Genomic DNA, 20,073 nt, shown 5'->3' with positions numbered 1-20,073 from the left:
GAGGGAGATCTTCTAGAGCAGCAGGGTGGGACCACACCTGGCCGTGGCCCCTGGTGCTGATTACACACCTCTTCCAAGGCCCCCCGCCCCCTCCCCCCACACACACACAGATACACACACATGAAGACACACACGCACGTAGACACTAACACACGCACCACATATTTGCCCAAAACAATCAGCACACACACTCACATGCTCTAAACACGTTGGTTACACATGCATATTCCAGATACCACACTCATGACACATCACACACTAATTCCACACGCTTTCCATTCGCCATAATAAACACGCTACTGGAGTGAGAGAGCATGTTTGAAAGTAGTACATGAGTAACATGTAAGTGTACTAGCACAGCAGAGAAACACACGTACCGCATGGAGAGGATTGCCCTGATCGATGGGGACCTTAAAGTCTGCCTGCAGTTCATCAAAGGCTGTTATCTGAGAGAGAGAGAGAGAGAGAGAGAGAGAGAGAGAGAGAGAGTGACAAAGTGAGGAAAAAGAACAATGTGTTTTAGTTCTCTGCCTGAATCAGTGTTAATCACTCACAGTGGCTGTGTCAGTGGCTGTAGCTGTGTCAGTGGTTCTATAGGCTGTCTGGGAGCTAGCACAGCGATTACAACACTGCATGACAAACAGGATCAATCAGACAGACAGCGCTGCATTAGGAATAGGACTAGAAGCAGTGCTAGTAATTTCATAGGAGGGTCTCGTCTTACAGAGACAGCTGACATTGCATGTCTATTCCCTGTGGTCATACAGCGGCACAGCAGAGGCAGAGAGTGGATGTGTTTGCATGTATGTAAGTCCTTAGGGTCGTGTGTGTGTGTGTGTGTGTGTGTGTGTGTGTGTGTGTGTGTGTGTGTGTGTGTGTGTGTGTGTGTGTGTGTGTGTATTTTATGATTTTTTTCAGTGTTACACACACACACACACACACACACACACACACACACACACAGCCAGCCAGCCAGCCAGCCAGCCATATTTCCCTGTGGTGTGATTCTGGCGGGCTCAACTGTGTGTTGATGCTCCCTTAATTCTTCACGGGCCGATGGCAAACAACATGGATGGACTGTTTGTAAACACCTGGGGCAGTGGGGTGTGATGAGGAGATGGAATGTTCAGCAAATACACACATATATATTCATGCTTGTCATCCTCATCATATGAGGTGACATCTTGTATGCACACAGTTGACATCATGCCACCTTTGGGTGGTTTCAATAGAAGTCTTTGAATTCAATGTTGCCTAAACTGACACAGTGACACCTCCTGCTCACCAGGTGTAAACATACACTACCGTTCAAAAGTTTGGGGTCACTTAGAAATGTCCTTGTTTTTGAAAGAAAAGATACTTTTTTGTCCATTAAAATAACATCAAATTGATCAAAAATACAGTGTAGACATTGTTAATGTTGTAAATGACTATTGTAGCTAGAAACGGCTGATTTTCAATGGAATATCTACATAGGCGTACAGAGGCCCATTATCAGCAACCATCACTCCTGTGTTCCAATAGCACGTTGTGTTAGCTAATCCAAGTTTATCATTTTAAAAGGCTAATTGATCGTTAGAAAACCATTTTGCAATTATGTTAGCACAGCTGAAACGGTTGTGCTAATTAAAGAAGCAATAAAACTGGCCTTCTTTAGACTAGTTGAGTATCCTGAGCATCAGCATTTGTGGGTTCGATTACAGGCTCAAAATGGCCAGAAACAAAGACCTTTCTTCTGAAACTCATCAGTCTATTCTTGTTCTGAGAAATGAAGGCTATTCCATGCGAGAAATTGCCAAGAAACTGAAGATCTCGTATAACGCTATGTACTCCTCCCTTCAGAACAGCGCAAACTGTCTCTAACCAGAATAGAAAGACGAGTGGGAGGCCCCGGTGCACAACTGAGCAAGAGGACAAGTACATTAGAGCATCTAGTTTGAGAAACAGACACCTTACAAGTCCTCAACTGGCAGCTGTATTAAATAGTACCCGCAAAACACCAGTTTCAACGTCAACAGTGAAGAGGCGACTCCGGGATGCTGGCCTTCTAGGCAGAGAAAAAGCCATGTCAGACTGGCCAATAAAAATCTGTTCGGATCAATTTGAGGTTATTTGTATTTGTAGATATTCCATTAAAAATCAGTCGTTTCCAGCTACAATAGTCAATTACAACATTAACAATGTCTACACTATATTTCGGATCAATTTGAGGTTATTTTAAATGGACAAAAAATGTGCTTTTCTTTCAAAAACAAGGAAATATCTAAGTGACCCCAAACTTTTGAACGGTTGTGTACATCCATTCATGAGATTGGCTGGCTGCCCTTGGTCCACAGACTGTGGTCGACTTGCAACTCAACTGTTATCTTTGTTTGTGAAAGACCCTGACCCTCTTTGAACACATTCCCTACCTTACGTCACTGCCATTCTACTTTAGGCATTCATATACATAAAAATAACACTACAACTGCGATGCGGAGAACATCAATTCTGATGAAAAAGACTACAAGTTGGATGTTAATAATTGACCAGTTATGGTTAATTATTCAGGAGGATTTTAAAATGCCTGAAATGGGTTAATTTGAACATCATTGGGTGCAGTACTTCTCTATGACTGGAAAGGCAATCATGGACTGACAGGTCTGGTTTGCTCACAGTCACAGTCATTGCAGGATGACGCCCCAAATCAACTCACTAAACTGAATACCAAGAAAATGTCTGATGTGCCCAGTGCAACCGTTTGGAAGCTTCACAAACGTTTCCTTGGTGAGTGGAGACTGCCCATTTGGGGATTGCTGCTCTTTTTGATGTGGCTGCAGGCAGCAGAGCTACATGAAGGGAATGGACTTTATATTATGTGTTTTATTTATTTTATTACATTTCCTGAAGCTTTCTATCAATACTTTTTTTTAATGGCATTGGTTCCATATCTGGGACTTGACGTTTCTGCTTCTTCATGGTTGACTGGCCTTAAAAACATGCTCACATCTGTATAGGCCTACAGTATCTCTCCAAAGACCAGCATGGCAAGTAATATTTTTGTTTTTTTCCCCCTGGCTCACAATAATAAAATCCCTATCTCCTCTTGCCAGGAAAATACAATTTCATTTATACAAGGCAATATAACATACAGTGAGAAACAATGTAACTTAATGTAATTGATGTCATATTGATGGATGAACAACCTATGAGGAATTAATGAATGTGCGGGACTACGTGCAAAACCAACCACAAAGGCTGTGTTTACACAGGCAGCCCCAAATCTGATCTTTTTTCCACTAATTGGTCTTTTGACCAATCACATCAGATCTTTTTCAGAGCTCACCTGATTAGTCAAGACTAGTTTGTGAAAGAAATATCAAAATTGGGCTGTCTTTATAAGCGCAGCCCTACTGAACTAAACCCAAGCTGACTCTTATAGAGCCACTTAGGTTACTCACAGCCTCAAAGATGAAGAGAAATGTTCTTATACTGCACATAGATTGAAATTTGAAGCAAGATGTCCTTTCCAAATAATACCATGCTCTGAGGACAGTAGCATTGAGTGGAGGAGCATGGGAGTCAGTGTGAAGGATCCTTAGACCTGTGAATGTCCTGTACTTGCCTAAGGAACCAGCACGAGGCACACATTAAAGCAGCAGGACAGAAACCATGCATACATATGACTCCTTCATAGTTTCCTACTACGCTTATGATAATCTAACCGGCATCCACTAAAAGCGTCAGAAAAACGAAAACAACAATATACTGTATGGCCACAATGAAAGTGAATGACGTTAACTTAACATATGCCCTCTTAGCCAATGGACTCTCTCTACACATCATATGGGCACGGGGGTTTTCCCAGAAGTCACTGGGTCCACAGGAGCCGTTCACATGGTGATAATGACACTCATAATACATTAGGGGCTTTGCTACATAGAGGGAAATCACTCAAGTATTTTCTGTCGGTGAGTGTGGAGCTGAGCGGAGTGCAAGAGAACACAGTTCATTGGGTATGTTAATTAAAATTCCCCCTAATCTGTTACAAGCTGTCCCAGGAGTGATGGTGTAACCGGGATTACATGATTGATTACTGATCATTCAATCTGGACAGAAGCTCGATAGCTAACCAGTGAGGTGTGATTTTCCTTCCACAGACGGAGTGACTTTTAAGCGTATCGAATGAGATTATCTTGTTATTGATCAACCTTGAACATGTGTTAAGCTAGATAGAGTCGAGGGCTTCAGCTTAGTCAATGAACTTGACGGCTGAACGTCAGCTTGTCTTTGTCACTACCATAAAAATCTATTTCACTGCTATAGATACAACATTTCAGAGTCCCCCAAAGCCCAGAATGGGGAGTGCTGTGCGGTCTGGACATGTAAAGAAGCATCATCACTGAGACTGAAATGATGATTTCTTGGACATGGAAGCTCAACAAATCCTATTCATCAGTCAACGTAGCGTCTGATAGGTTTCTCATCAGTCAGCCTTGGTGCAGTACAGTACATGCCCTGTGAGAGATGAGACTGCCTGTTAACAGGCAGTGATTAATGACAAGACATGTCCTGATATTCCAAACGTGTCAGGAGAGTAAAGAGGAGGTCATGGTACACATGACAGGTCCACTGAAAAACAGGCAGAACTGTAATAAACCTGTCAAGTAGAGGGATGCCATATTTGGCAGGACAATTATAGATGAAAGAGAATGAATAAAGTCCCACTGGGCACAGACATTAGTTCAACGTATAGTTTTGATTTACATTTGGTTGAGTTGTCAACTAACTGTGAATTCAATGTGAAATCAATATGAAATGTCACCAAGTCATTGGATTTAGGTTAAAAGCTGGGTGAAGAAAATACGTTGATTACTGATTACTTTTTGCAAATCCAATGAGCTTTTCTATGTTGATTCAACGTCATCAGATTTATATTTTTGGTTGAAATGACTTGGATTTTTTGTTGTTGATTTAACCAGTTTTTGCCCAGTGGGATGGATATTTACTGTACTTGTATGGGTACATTTCACTGTCAGAGTGTATGGGATCATGTATTACAATAACCCAGATGATGTCTGGATGACAGGCATGCTGTAATGTGAAAAGGGCTGGTAATTAAACCCCATTTATTTGACTATGCATGTGACATCACGCCATAAAGCCTGCATAACAGGCTATTCGTAGCTTATGCCTGTGTTTTTGTGAATTGAAATCGCCACCCTGCCATCAGAAGCATTGTGTTTCCCATAAGTCTCAGTTGGTTGGAACATGGTGCTTTACAAGACCACAGATACATTGAATGTACTGTATGTATGAGCTGTTAGTTGTTTTGGATAACAGAGTGTGTGTGTGTGTGTGTGTGTGTGTGTGTGTGTGTGTGTGTGTGTGTGTGTGTGTGTGTGTGAAATTACCACTTTACAGTATATTACAGTAATATAGACAGAATGAAAACATCCATGGTGATAATTCTGCTCTTGGCATAAGCTGTATGTTCTTCTATTCCTGAGTAACAGGCAGACTAGATGAGATCTGTCCACCACTTTGTACACCATATGGGCCTGACACATGCCATGCCTCCAGTAATTGCCTGGGATCAGAAGTAAACCTGAAGCTCTCCTTCAGTCTCGGGTCTATTGCTATGCAAAGGTACGCCGGACTGTGTGACCAGACCGAAATCTGCCTTTACATAAAGTTCCGCAGGAGGGCGCAAGGGCTTTCAGAGTAAATAATTATATTATCCAAATATTGTAATGCGTTCTTATTGGCATTTCTGTGTTGCAGGGTCTCCCGGCTGGTTTGAACAAAGACAATAACACACAGATAAAACTATGTGCGGGGGAGAATTCGTCTCAGTGTGTCCAACGTCTCGTACAGATTTCCCAATCGATTGCAGAGGTGCATGATGACTGAGTCAAGTGAATTGTAAAACCCTTTGATGAAACCATAGCTAAAAAATCTGCAAAAACAAAATAAAACCGATATGACCATTTAGTCAATTAAGTGGAAATGAGTGGTGTTAAAGGCTAAACGTCCGAGATACAGGTGCGCACGTGTCAATTTGGGGATGTATTATATTTTCCTACCCATTAGAGCGGGTGGCATCAGCAAATGGGGATCTTAATAAAATTACAATTCAAGTGAAAGGTTGGGCATTGAAACAGCACCTTTGCATACATCGAATAATGTATTAATTATCTTGCGCAAAAGTCAAAGGGCTTGTGAGCAGGTATAAATACACTAGGCTATTACGCACCATTATGGAATATTGCCCATAGCCAAAATCATTCATAATCATATAAAAAATCATTTTCATATCTTAAAAAACGTATAACAACAACAAAAACAAGTAATAAAACACCCACTTACATGCCATATCGCAAAGAAGATCAGGGAAGCACAGAGGACCAGTGACAGCATATAACAAAAGGCAGCGAAAGTGAACATAATTGAATAACACGAAAAGAGGATTCAGATGAATCACATTTAAAAAACTAAATCATTAAGGTGCCATGGCAAACCGAGGTGATAACGTCTCCATCCATCACTTTGCTCTGAATGTTTGCAACAAATTGTTGCAGAACGTCTCCAACGAAACGTGCATCCACTGTCTCACTTTGAAGTCGAAACGTTTTGCGGCGCAATTTCTTAATTGGAAATTAGACCAGTGGCCTAGACTTGATGAAAACGACAGACATTTCAATGCAGAGATTACACAATAACAATATAAATAATATAAATCCAAGCGATGTCTTGAAATGGATATCAAGAGATCCAAATTGTGGTCAAAAACATCCCGGATAGGAAGAATGCTTTGGACAGGCAAATTACTAAAGAGAATCTGGTTGGCTACAATGTAACGGTATTAAAATAGGAGCTCCGCAACACTCCTGGCACTCGTACTAAACGGTGTCTTCAAACCACAGTTAACCTATAGCTCCACGATTCCGAAGGCGCAGTCTTGCGCCCCAACAGGTGGATTTAAAGCGCCAGTGTTCAGGCAGTAGTTTTGATCTAATTTATCTTCCCGATTCCCATTCAAAAGCATATGCTTTTTAGAATTTTGAAGTTTTAGCAAATATAAATTACTGTAATCTATTGTTTTCAAGCAAGTGAAGAGTCGACAGATTATCTCAAATAATAAGACACACCCCACATTTAGGCTACAGAGATAGGGTTTAAAAATCTAAGTACAACTTGTGGCTCAGTTGGTAGAGCATGGTGTTTGCAACGCCAGGGTTGTGGGTTCGATTCCCACGGGGGACCAGTACGGAAAAAATATATATATGCATTTGTAACAGTGTATGTTCCGTCCCTGTCTTCGCCCCAACCCGGGCTCGAACCAGGGACCCTTGCACACATCAACAACTGGCACCCACCGAAGAATCGTTACCCATCGCGCCACAAGAGCCATGGCCCTTGCAACGCAAGGGGAAACCCTACTTCAAGTCTCAGAGCGATTGACGTCACTGATTGAAATGCTATTAGCGCGCACCACCGCTAACTAACTAGCCATTTCACATTGGTTACACATTCACTTCTGTAAGTCGCTCTGGATAAGAGCGACTTACAATTCGCATTACGAATTGCAATTTACTCTGCCAAAGCCTTTGACATATGTATCTAGACTAGGGCACATCAGGGCACCATTATGAGACAGTCAAGTTTAGGTCTTGACTAGGTCGTAGACAGGCAAATGCTTAGTAAATTATCTGTTGGCGCCATCTAGTGACTATGGTTACATAGTATCGCCTACTTGTCTGAACATACAGAAAAAACATGACACTGATAAATTGGTGTGACAGATAATGACACCATAATCAGAGGCGCCTCTGGCCGTTAAAAAAAACAAAACTCAATTTACTGTTGAGAGTTAGTAAATTAGAATACACAAGGTGCAATTTCTAAATTTGGTAGTGCATCAGCGGTTTCTCACTTGTTATTTCAGTCACCGACAGTCACTCAATTAACCCATGTCACCTAACATTTGTAGCCCATGTCAGCAAACAACCAAATCTCATTTCTGACCATAATGATGACAAAAAAGCAAATTATGCCGTTTTTAAATAGTAGCCTACAAAATAGGTCTACATTTGTAAACGGCACTTGGTCAACAGTACTATTGGATGGCTGGCTAGACTACCTTACTTTGCAATATATATGTTTTTAGCTGACATGGGCTAACTGAATGACTGTCAGTGACTGACATAATAAGTGGAAAACTGCTGATGCACTACCAAATTTCGAAATTTGCCTTCATAAAACCTTTACAATGCCTATATAGATTCTTCACAAATAATCTATATGCAAATTCATACTAAAATAGGTTATTATAACAGGTCATACAACTGATACTGTCAATGTGGTATAGGCCTGACCCTTCCATGCTTTGCACAAGTAACCCTCCCATCACCTCTCATTTTCATACCTGGGTCGTTCCATGAAATTAGTGCTTTTGATATTTTAAGTAGAAATTGTGCACAAATATCACATATTAAAATCCTATTAAATTAAATTAAGTGCCATTTAACACCTAAAAGTCTAAGCCTTTGTGTGGTGGGGTGGGGGTGGTTAGAGCTCTGCTACCGGACCCTAGCAAGACAGCCCCCCCCCCACCCATCTCTAGTTTAAACAGATGGGGTTTTGTAAATTATGTAATTAGATTGACGCACTGAAAAGTCAACCAATCAGATTTTTTTTTACGAATAAAGACTTGCTAAAGTGCCAAAATTCTGCATTTTGAAATGTTCCTCTGTGTATCCTCTGTGACTTCAAGTATGATTTTAACCCACTTAACACCAACATTTCTCCAAGCTTTCACCATCATTGTAAAGCCCTAATTACTCAAGATTATTATTTATTTCATGTGATTAGTGATTCATTTTAAGGTACAAAAACAACAATTTATTCCCTTATTTTAAGGTCATCCCTGTTACGTGAACTGAATTGTTTTAATATAGTGAAACTATTCCTTTAAAAGAAACATTGAATAGTCAAATCATAGTGTAATGCAGGTGAGCTGGTTCTACTCTTTTTAGCCACACATCAACCCTCGTTACCCATACTGTAGATAGACAGACTGAAATGTTGTATTTATTTAAGATGAAATTGTCAACACTGTAAAGCTTACCGAATGCTTCTAAAACTGCACATATATTACGACGAAGTTTTACGATGTTTTTGTTGGTTTTGGTATTCGTCACGTTTGTTTTCGGCTGTTTGAGCACAAATTTTCTTAAGGAAAGTCAAAGTTCGTAGCCGAATTCTACGCCCCTTTGTCGGTGACTGGTCAAAAACACTACTAGTATGAGTGGGAACATGAAGTGTTTGTTGTCATTCAATGAGAGATTAGTTTTCATGCAGATGTTTTCACATGAGAAATACTGCACCAAACATCATAGTTAGATGTAAAATTGTGTGACTAAGTCCTCCTTGGCAAAAACATTGAAATGAATGACAGATTTATTGATTTATTTTAGGTTAATTCTGACTATTTTGAGGAAGTGTTTCTGACTATGTTGTTGCTACAGTGACTCAAGAGGGACAAACAATAGCACTATTGACAGTCTTTAGGGAGCACGCAAGCACAGATGTTTGTTTCACCTAGCGGTGTTCTGCTAGAAGCAAACCAAACCTCTGTATGTGGGCACCTTCACGTTCAACCCTGTTATCTGTCGATGAGCCCTTGAGCAAGGCACTTAACCCTAATTGATCCTGTAAGTCGTTCTGGATAAGAGCATCTGCTAAATGACTAAAATGTAAATGTAATGGTAGATATTTTATTTGACCTCTTGAGATGGGGAAACAGGTTTTTTATTAAGTCGAACATTTGCTCTTTATGACAGAATGTTACAATTAGGAGAAATAACACGTATTCTTCTCTCACGAAGTTACACTCCTCAAAAGGCACCTAATTGGTGGAACGACCCACCCCCCAGAGAAGTTTGTCATTTTCTCCTAGCAACAGCTTGGGTCGTTTTAAAGGCTACAAACGTGTCATACAGGTCTATTGTTTCCAACAACTTTTTTTGGGCGAGACGCATTAAACTTAATCTAGATAACATGAATGACCGCTGCAAAACACGGTCAAAGTAAAATAGCTATCAGGATACGCTTCCTTGTAATATCAAGTAATAAACTCGTGCAAAAGGTGGTTCCCATTCAGCATGTGTTCTTTTGGCGCGTTGGACAAGCTCGGACCCCAGGACAAGCTCGGACACCACGACAGACACTATTCACATGGAGGAGAGATACAATACAGACCACACATTCGGCACATAGAGCCCAACCTAACAGAGTAAGTGATCGTCTTTAGACTATTGTATTAACATCAACACAGTTGATAAAAGGGTATTCAATGTACAGGGATAAAGGGTTACTTTACGAACAACTGAATGTATAGTCTAGAGGTTAAAGTTTTGTAACCTACCAATCACTTTATTTTGTGTGCTTTCTCTTTTTCTACACTGTTTGTTTGTAGGGTAGCTAAGATACAGAGCAGGCACAGTGACCTTTGCAAGCTAAATCCAAGTCCAGCGCGTTGAGAGGATCTAAGAACACCAGACTGTAGGCAATAGCATTCCTTTATAATTTCACTTCATTCATTGACATACCAAGATATGTCATTGACATTAATGTAAGATGAACACAAAAGACTAACTGAGAAAGTGTTTACTCACACCACTCCCATGTCTGGAACTGGCTTGACACAATGGCATTCTGACAGGGCTGTCTGTCTCATCATTAGCTATGTCACAATGTCAGAGGAGAGGAAGCTGCAGCAAGCCAGCAACCAGTAAATCCTGCAGTGCTTCTAGACAGAAGCTCAGCCTCTCGCCTTATCTTATATTCCCAATTTCATGATGCCTCATGTTTATGGCACCTTACCCTTAACATAAGACAGCTAATCAAGCTATTGATTGTTAGTTGATGATTAACAGATGAGCTCTGTCAGGTGTGTAAGTGCTGGGCTGGAATAAAAGCCTGCACACCAAGTAGCTGTCCAGCACACAGATTGGTGACTGGGTACTGTACTTCTCCAGGTGTGACCTTGACTGGAGCTCTGGTCTGCGGTGGCTGCCTGCGCCTCGCTACAGTGATGCTCCACTCCCTCACATCAAACTGATCAAGTTCCCTGAAGAGACCAGACTGCTCAGGTCCTTCCCACGTGAGTCACTGGGCTTAGATCATGTCTACAAATGATTGATTGATTGTTTGTTTGAAAATGCCCCCCCCCATTTAATTTACCAATATATAAGAGGCCATGATTTCACAATGTACAAAACATTAAGAAATCTTTCTCTTTCCATGACAGACTGACCAGGTGAAAGCTAAGATCCTTTATTGATGTCACTTGTTAAATCCACTTCAATCAGTGTAAATGAAGGGGAGGAGACAGGTTAAAGGATTTTAAAGCCTTGAGACAATTGAGACGTGGATTGTGTATGAGTGCCATTCAGAGGGTGATTGGGCAAGACAAAACATGTAAGTGCCTTTGAACGGGGTATGGTAGTAGGTGCCAGGGGCACTGTTATTTCACTGTTGGGTATTTCACGCTCAACAGTTTCCCGTGTGTATCAAGAATGGTCCACCACCCAAAGGACATCCAGCCAACTTGACACAACTGTGGGAAGCATTGGAGTCAACATGGGCCAGCATCCATGTGGAATGCTCCCTGTGGAATTCTGTAAAGTGAGTGTGGAAGAGGTGAGAGAACTTTTGTCTATCAACAATGACAAGCCATCAGGGTCTGACAACTTGGATGGAAAATTACTGAGGATAATAGTGGATGATATTGCCACTCCCATTTGCCATATCTTTAATCTCAGCCTACTAGAAAGTGTGTGCCCTCATTCCTGGAGGAAAGCAAAAGTTATTCCGCTACCTAAGAATAGTAAAGCCCCCTTTACTGGTTCAAATAGCCGACCAATCAGCCTGTTACCAACACTTAGTAAACTTTGGGAAAAAATGGTGTTTGTCCAGATACAATGCTATTTTACAGACTTTCAGCACGCTTATAGGGAAGGACATTCAACAAGCACGGCACTTACACAAATGACTGATGATTGGCTGAGAGAAATTGATGATAAAACAATTGTGGGAGCTGTTTTGTTAGACTTAAGTGCGGCTTTTGGCATTATCGATCATAGTCTGCTAATGGAAAACTTGTGTTATGGCTTTACACCCCCTTCTATATTGTGGATAAAGAGTTACCTGTCTAACAGAACACAGAGGGTGTTCTTTAATGGAAGCCTCTCCAATACAATCCAGGTAGAATCAGGAATTCCCCAGGGCAGCTGTTTAGGCCCCTTACTTTTTTCAATATTTACAAATGACATGCCACTGGCCTCGAGTAAAGCCAGTGTGTCATGTATGCGGATGAGTCAACACTATATACGCCAGCTACTACGGCGAGTGAAATCACAGCAGGACTTAACAAAGAGCTGCAGTTAGTTTCAGAGTGGGTGGAAAGGAATCAGTTAGTCCAAAATATAAAAAAAACTAAAAACATTGTATTTGGGACAAATCATTCACTAAACCCTAAACCTCAACTAAGTCTTGTAATGAATAATGTGGAAATTGAGCAAGTTGAGATGACTAAACTGCTTGGAGTAACCCTGGATTGTAAACGGTCATGGTCAACACATGTTGATACAACAGTAGCTAAGATGGGGAGAAGTCTGTCCATAATAAAGCTCTGCTCTGCCTTTTTAACAGCACTATCAACAAGGCAGGTCCTACAGGCTCTAGTTTTGTCACGCCTGGACTACAGTTGTGTGGTCAGGTGCCACAAAGGGACCTTGGAAAATTACAATTGGCTCAGAACAGGGCAGCACAGCTGGCCCTTAAATGTACACAGAAAGCTAATGTTAATAATATGCAGTAAATCTCTCATGGTTCAAAGTGGAGGAGAGATTGACTTCATCCCTACTTGTTTTTGTAAGAAGCGTTGACATGCTGAATTCACCGAGTTGTCTGTTTAAACTACTACCACACAGCTCGGACACCCATGCATACCCCACAAGACATGAGGTGCTCCCCGAGTGCCGCAGCGGTCTAAGGCACTACATCTTAGTGCTAGAGGCATCACTACAGACCCTGGTTTGATTCCAGGCTGTATCCAGCCGTGATTGGGAGTCCCATAGGGCGTCTCACAATTGGCCTGGGTTTGGCCGAGGTAGGCCGTCATTGTAAATAAGAATTTGTTCTTTACTGACTTGCCTAGTTAAATAAAATGTCAACAAAGGTCTCTTCACAACCCCCGAGTAAAGAACAGACTATGGGAGGCGCATAGTACAACATAGAGCCATGGCTACATGGAACTCTTTCACATCAGGTAACTGATGCAAGCAGTAGAATCAGATTTAAAAAAACAGATAAAAATACACCTTCTAGAACAGCGGGGACTGTGAAGAGACACACACACAGGCACAGACACACATGATAAGACACCCACTCTACACAGACGTACACATGGATTTTGTATTGTAGATGTGTAGTAGTAGAGTTGTGGCCTGAGGGAACACACTTAATGTGTTGTGAAAAGTGTAAAGAAATGTAATATTTTAAATTGTATATAACTGCCTTAATGTTGCTGGACCCCAGGAAGAGGCAGCAGCTAATGGGGATCCTTCATAAATACAAAATACAAACACCTTGTAGATTCCATGCCCTGATGAATTGAGGCTGTTCTGAGGGCAAAACGGGGTTCTTAATGTTTTGTACACTCAGTGTATAAAGTGCCAATAATCTGACATAAACAGTACCACGTCAGTAACCCCTATTGAATGTACAGTACTACATCATAAATAGAACTGTGTGACGTCATTCTTTATTAGATCACTAACTCGGATGTTTTGCATACTATTAATCAAACCTCTGTATTTACGTTTATTACTGTCTTTATTTATTTTTGTAGAGGCCAACATGGTGTCCCAGACTGAGTGGACGTTTTATCCCAACTTTGGTCAGCCCAGAACCTTCCATGTTGGCAAACGCTGTTTGCTGGAGGGAGGTCACCATTATAGGACCATACGGTGTTCTTCAGAGAGAACTCTGGAGGCCACCATTGGGAGGAAAAAACAAGGTATGTACAGCAAATATTCAGTAGCAGTGAAAACGCATACGTTTTGCAGAATGTTCAAAGTATTATTGAAACAAGATTATCCAATGAAGGCTATTGTGTTAAAGTTGATAAGTAGTTTATGATTATCTACGTTTATGGTTAGGCTTTCTGATGGTAAATTGGAATGCATGATTTAGGCTAATAGAAGAATACATTCTAGATTGGCTATGCTCTGTGTAATTTCTCCTGGACAGACTAAGTAAAAATAAAATTACACACAATGTTATTTCTGGGTTAAACAAGGTTATGCTCAGTGTTAAATGTATTATAATCTCAGTTAACCCAGAACTAAAATCTTGCATCATTTGGTCAGACGCTCGATTATGTTTACGCAGTCTGTCGACGAGAGAATATATGTATCATAATGTAATCGCTTGTTCCTCCATTCTAGCCAGGTTTACCTGCCATTCTGCACCTGGTTCTAGACCCTATCTAACACCTGAGTACAGTCCTGACTTTCACAAGTTTGGATCAACATTAGCAACAACACATTTTGGGTAAGGTTTTTGTTTTCCTTCAGTTGGGTTGATGGTACATTTGATTGAAATAGGATACAGTAGGCTACGGTGCTGTAGATATACTGCAGCTCTGTCTTGTTTTCATACATGAAGTACTACAGATGGCTGAAAGATGGTGCTATTGGTCTTTATATTGCCCAGTTTCAAGCGACAAACAGCAAGTGTACAATTTCGCACACAGGGAGCATCCCAATAATCTCTCCTCTCACCTGAAGTGTACACTTGTTCACTACTTTGTTCACTACTTTCAATCAATCTAAACGCAGTAGAATGGTGGAGTCATGGGGCAGTGGGAGCTTCCACCATATTTCCTTTCAAGTCAGTGAAGGGGAGTGGACAAATGCACACTTTGGAAGGAAAGAGAGATAATTGAGACATAACCACAGTTTCACATTTGTGAAAAGATGGGTATCAGCATGCTCAGTGATGTGTGATGGTGGTTTCATACTCACAGTGGAATTGTCCTCTGTAGGTCACTGACCTTCAGTGCAGATACATTCGTTCCACTTCAGCCACCTCCAAAAAAGACATGGTGAGACATATAACCAATTAAGATAACTCTTAAACTAGTGCACTTCTGGAGACCTGGGGAAGAAGAATTATATTTAACGAGTGATATTATTTATGCAAATGTACATGATTGATGCAAGGTTTAGATGAAGAGGCATTCCAGATGTATAGTATGTTTTGCCATTTATTTGTGGCTGGTGTGTGTGATGTCTTTCTGCAGTATTCCATATGTAGCGAGGAAGAGGATGGAGGACAGAGAGGCAGACATCCTGGAAGTGAAGAAGCTGAGTAAATGGAGGCCTGCACCAGTCATATTCAAAACTGTGCTGGACAACTGACAGACATGTCAAAATGTTTTTTTAGATGAATGAGGAGAAATGGATTACAATTCCAAACGGTATATTATGATCATTTGGCATGATTACAGTCACGTGGTTTTGATTCTACTGTAGTTTGATAAGGAAGTTTGGTGGGAGGGGGGGATCAAAGATGTAATAAAGTGTGATTAATTGTCATGACATCATTTTGAGCTTTTGCCATCACTATTCACATTTGAACAATTGGGTTATGCAATTTGCTGAGGGGAGATAAACAACAATAAGCCAAGCAGGGAAAAAAAGTTCCCAGGTGGCCTGACTTTGCTGAGTTCCAAAAGCCGTTAGGTCAGCAACAGTTAATAACCTGACCTCTGTTTTGCCTTATAGTCTGGCAGAGGTGCATCGCATAGATTTCCTTAATTCCCAGGGGAAGATAAGTTGTGGGCTCAATCCCTCATTCAGCAAAACAACACTGCTGATCCCGTTCAGGATATACAGGGACAACTAGGGCGGCCACTTTTAGCTGCTTAATCACTTCAGCATGCCTCAAGGTTAGGGAGGGGGTGTGTACAGGTTTTTAATAATGGTCCCATGTGTCTCTGCATTCATGACATGTCGAATCAAGGAAGCTCTGAATTGTTATGACTTGGAAACTCATTGTAGAAAGATGATAGGCAGTAGGCCGTTCAAAGTTTTCCAATTGGAAAGTATCAGAATCAACCAATAGGAAGCTACACGCAAATAACTTAACTTTAATTCGGAGATTTGGAGGTTCTGACTTGTGATGAATGCAGCATCTGTGTTAAGGTACGTTTTCATTTGCGGAGGCTTTCCAGACCAACAAGCAATGGGTAGAGCAGGAATCATATAGCTCAGTGGGTTTGCCTGGCCATATTCAGTACAAAAACGTTTTTGAATGTTTCCTTTAAGTGTACTTTTTTGAGATTACTAATGTTACTGTCCCACTACAAAAAAACAACATTGAATCTAAAAACTGTATAATTCCATTCATTCCTATGGAGGGCTGCTCCTACTGGGGAGTGCCAATATGGCCGACCGGTGCCTTCAAAGCCTCTCAATGGCCAATAAATAGCATCAGCAATCCAGCGTTTATATACATCGTTGGTACCCACTTCTCTCTACGTATGTGACACTAGCCACAATAAGGATTAGCCGCAATTGTGGAATTTGCGTTTCGTCTGCAAAATCTAAGTCCCTCATTGAAAGTGATGCAAATGGATACAAATAGTGGATTCATGCCATATTTTGACTAGATAATAATTAACCAGGTTGGAATGTTATTACATATTTGTTGACACGATGGGTTCACAATCCATAGGTAAGGCTTTACAGTGCACATAAGTATTCCCCAATGCAATTATGCAGTCTAATACATCCACAATGGGATTTCAACAGCTTCTTTCTCTCTGTTGTCAAACTAATTAATTATTGTATTTCATTTAAAATTAGGCAACAACATTCCAACCTTCTTTAGCATTATCTAGTCCAAATATGTCATGATTCCACTATTGGTAACCATTTGCATCCTTTTCAGTGAGGGACTTTTATTTTGAAAGCAACCCGCAAATTCCACACATTATAGCCCTGCACGGGCATTCATTTTAAGTCCGAGCCCTACCCATGCCGTTCAGGCCCTAGCGTACCCCAGGCCCGATTTGCTTCTGCCAAATGTAAGGACTGAGCTTGGGCTCTATTAGTTGCTGCTCTCTGTCTGTCACTCACTCCTTGCACGCGTTTACATTTTTACATTTGTCATTTAGCAGACGCTCTTATCCAGAGCGACTTACAGTAAGTAGCAAGTTCATACTGGTCCCCTGTGGGAATCAAAGCTCCAACCCTGGCATTGCAAGTGCCATGCTCTACCAAGGTAGCCACACAGGACTAGCAAAACTGTGGCCTCATAGCGGCTCTGATCAATTTAGTGATACCCGAGCCCTGCCTGTACCCTAGTTATTGATGAAAAAACAGGCCCTACCTGGCCCTAACCAGATGTACAGAACAATGTCGGGGCCGTCAGTCTTGGGTCAGGTAGCAGAGCTCTAAATCAAATCAAATTTATTGGTCACATACACATATTTAGCAGATGTTATTGCGGGTGTAGCGAAATGCTTGTGTTCCTTGCTCCAACAGTGCAGTAGCATCTAACAATTCACAACACTACACAAATCTAAAAGTAAAAGAATGGAATTAAGAAATATATAAATATTAGGGCAAGCAATGTCGGAGTGGCATTGACTAAATACAGTAGAATGGAATGCAGTATATACATTTGAGATGAGTAAAGCAGAATGTAAACATTATTAAAGTGACTAGTGTTCAATTATCAAAGTGTCCAGTGATTCTACGTCTATGTATATAGGGCTCTAAGGTGCAGGGTTGAGTAGCCGGGTGGTAGCTGGCTGGTGATGGCTATTTAACAATCTGATGGCCTTGAGATAGAAGCTGTTTTTTAGATCGGTCCCAGCTTTGATGTACATGTACTGACTTTGCGGGGTGAACAGGTCACGGCTCGGTTGGTTGATGTCCTTGATGATCTTGTTGGCCTTCCTGTGACATTGGGTGCTGTAGGTGTCCTGGAGGGCAGGCAGTGTGCCCCTGGTGATGCGTTGGGTAGAACGTATCACCCTCTGGAGTGCCCCACGGTTGCGGGGAGTGCAGTTGCCGTATCAGGCGGTGATACAGCCCGACACGATGCTCTCAATTGTGCATCTGTAAATGTTTCTGAGGGTCTTAGAGGTCAAGCCAAATTTCTTCAGCCTCCTGTGGTTGAAGAGGCGCTGTTTTGCCGCCTTCACCACACTGTATGTGTGGGTGGACCAATTCAGATTGTCAGTAATGTGTACGCCGAGGAAGTTAAAGCTTTCCACCTTTTCCACTGCAGTCCCGTCGATGTTGATAGGGGTGTGCTCCCTCTGCTGTTTCCTGAAGTCCACGATCAGCTCCTTCATTTTGTTGATGTTGAGGGAGAGGTTATTTTCTTGGCACCACTCCGCCAGGGCCATTACCTCCTCCCTGTTGGCTGTCTTGTCATTGTTGGTAATCAGGCCCACTACTGTTTTGTCATCTGCAAACTTGATTGCGTTGGAGGCGTGCGTGGCCACACAGTCATGGGTGAACAGGGAGTTCAGGAGGGGGCTGAGCACACACCCTTGTGGGGCCCCAGGGTTGAGGATCAGTGAAGTGGAGGTGTTGTTTCCTACCTTCCCCACCTGGGGGCGGCCCGTCAGGAAGTACAGGATCCAGTTGCACAGGGTAGGGTTCAGACCCAGGGCCCCAAGCTTAATGATGAGCTTGGAGGGTACTATTATATTGAAAGCTGAGCTATAGGCAATGAACAGCATTCTGACATACTGTAGGTATTCCACTTGTCCAGATGGGATAGGGCAGTGTGCCGTGTGAAGGCAAATTCATCGTCTGTGGATCTATTGGGGTGGTAGGCAAATTGAAGTGGGTCTAGGATGTCAGGTAAGGTAGAGGTGATATGATCCTTAACTTTTTTGGGATAGGGGGCAGCATTCGGAATTTTGGATGAAAAGCGTGCCCAAAGTAAACTGCCTGCTACTCAGGCCCAGAAGCTAGGATATGCATATCATTGGTAGATTTGGATAGAAAACTGTTAAAATGATGTCTGTGAGTAAAACAGAACTTATTTGTCAGGCGAAACCCCGAGGACAAACCATTCAGGATATTTTTTTCGAGGTGACAGTGTTTTCAATGGGTTTTTTCAATGGTTTTGGATCTAGATTTCTAAGGCACTTGCTTGCAGTTCCTATCGCTTCCACTGGATGTCAACAGTCTTTAGAAATTGGTTGATGTTTTTCTTTTGAGTAATGAAGAAGTATGGCTGTTCAGAACGAGGGTCGAGTCTAGTGTACTGTTGTGGTTGGGGCGCGCGACCTGAAAGCTCACTCCACTTTGTTTTCATCCGGTATTGAACACAGTTTATCCCGTCTTAACTTTGATCGATTATTTACGTTAAAAAATACCTAAAGTTGTATTAGGAAAGTTGTTTGGATCAAGATTACAGGTAATTTATTAGATATTTTGTAGTCATGTTGCGCGAGTTGGAACTGGTGTTTTTCTGAACCAAACTCGCCAAATAAATTGACATTTTGGAGATATAACGACAGAATTTATTGAACAAATCGACCATTTATGTTGTTTATGGGACATATTGGAGTGCCAACAGAAGAAGAGTTTCAAAGGTAAGGCATGAATTATATCGTTATTTCTGAGTTTTGTGTCGCGCCTGGCGGGTTGAATTATGATTGTCATGTGTTTGTTTGATGGGGTGCTGTCCTCAGATAATAGCATGGTTTGCTTTCGCCGTAAAGCCTTTTTGAAATCTGACACGGTGGCTAGATTAACAAGAAGTTAAGCTTTAATTTGGTGTATTGCAGTTGTGAATGTATGAAAGTTAAATATTTCTAATAATTGTTTTTGAATTTCGCGCTCTGCCATTTCACCGGATGTTGTCGAAACGTTCCGCTAGCGGAACCCCTAGCCGTAAAAGGTTATTTAACCACATAAGGATAATGTCCTCTTAAGAGCTTACAGAACACTGGCAAAGCTAGGTACCAATACTTTGAGCCACTACCTGGGC

General features: G+C 41.5%; 2 protein-coding genes across 4 annotated transcripts in view; one reads left to right on the top strand and one right to left on the bottom strand.

Moving 5' to 3' along the window:
* LOC115174732 (protein cornichon homolog 3) overlaps positions 1-6,996 on the bottom strand; it is a 53,474-nt gene extending 46,478 nt beyond the window's left edge. For all 3 annotated transcript variants that reach the window (XM_029733544.1, XM_029733545.1, XM_029733543.1), the window contains exons 1-2: positions 6,349-6,996; positions 378-446 (exon numbers count right to left, since the gene is read on the bottom strand). In XM_029733544.1, coding sequence (XP_029589404.1) covers positions 378-446; positions 6,349-6,426 — 147 coding nt within the window. In that variant the 5' untranslated portion in view covers positions 6,427-6,996. The remainder of the gene's footprint in view (positions 1-377; positions 447-6,348) is intronic.
* Positions 6,997-10,027: 3,031 nt separating this feature from the next.
* Positions 10,028-15,598, top strand: spats1 (spermatogenesis associated serine rich 1). Its single transcript, XM_029732887.1, has 6 exons — positions 10,028-10,276; positions 11,022-11,146; positions 13,898-14,065; positions 14,496-14,601; positions 15,095-15,154; positions 15,353-15,598. Exons 1-6 carry the CDS (start codon positions 10,146-10,148, stop codon positions 15,468-15,470), a joined length of 708 nt encoding a protein of 235 aa, XP_029588747.1. The 5' UTR covers positions 10,028-10,145; the 3' UTR covers positions 15,471-15,598.
* The last annotated feature ends 4,475 nt before the right edge of the window (positions 15,599-20,073 follow it).

Source organism: Salmo trutta, chromosome 35 (genome assembly GCF_901001165.1).
Source record: "Salmo trutta chromosome 35, fSalTru1.1, whole genome shotgun sequence".
Classification (NCBI taxonomy): domain Eukaryota; kingdom Metazoa; phylum Chordata; class Actinopteri; order Salmoniformes; family Salmonidae; genus Salmo; species Salmo trutta.
Note: the sequence above shows the minus strand (reverse complement) of the source record. Positions and strands in the feature narration are given on the sequence as shown.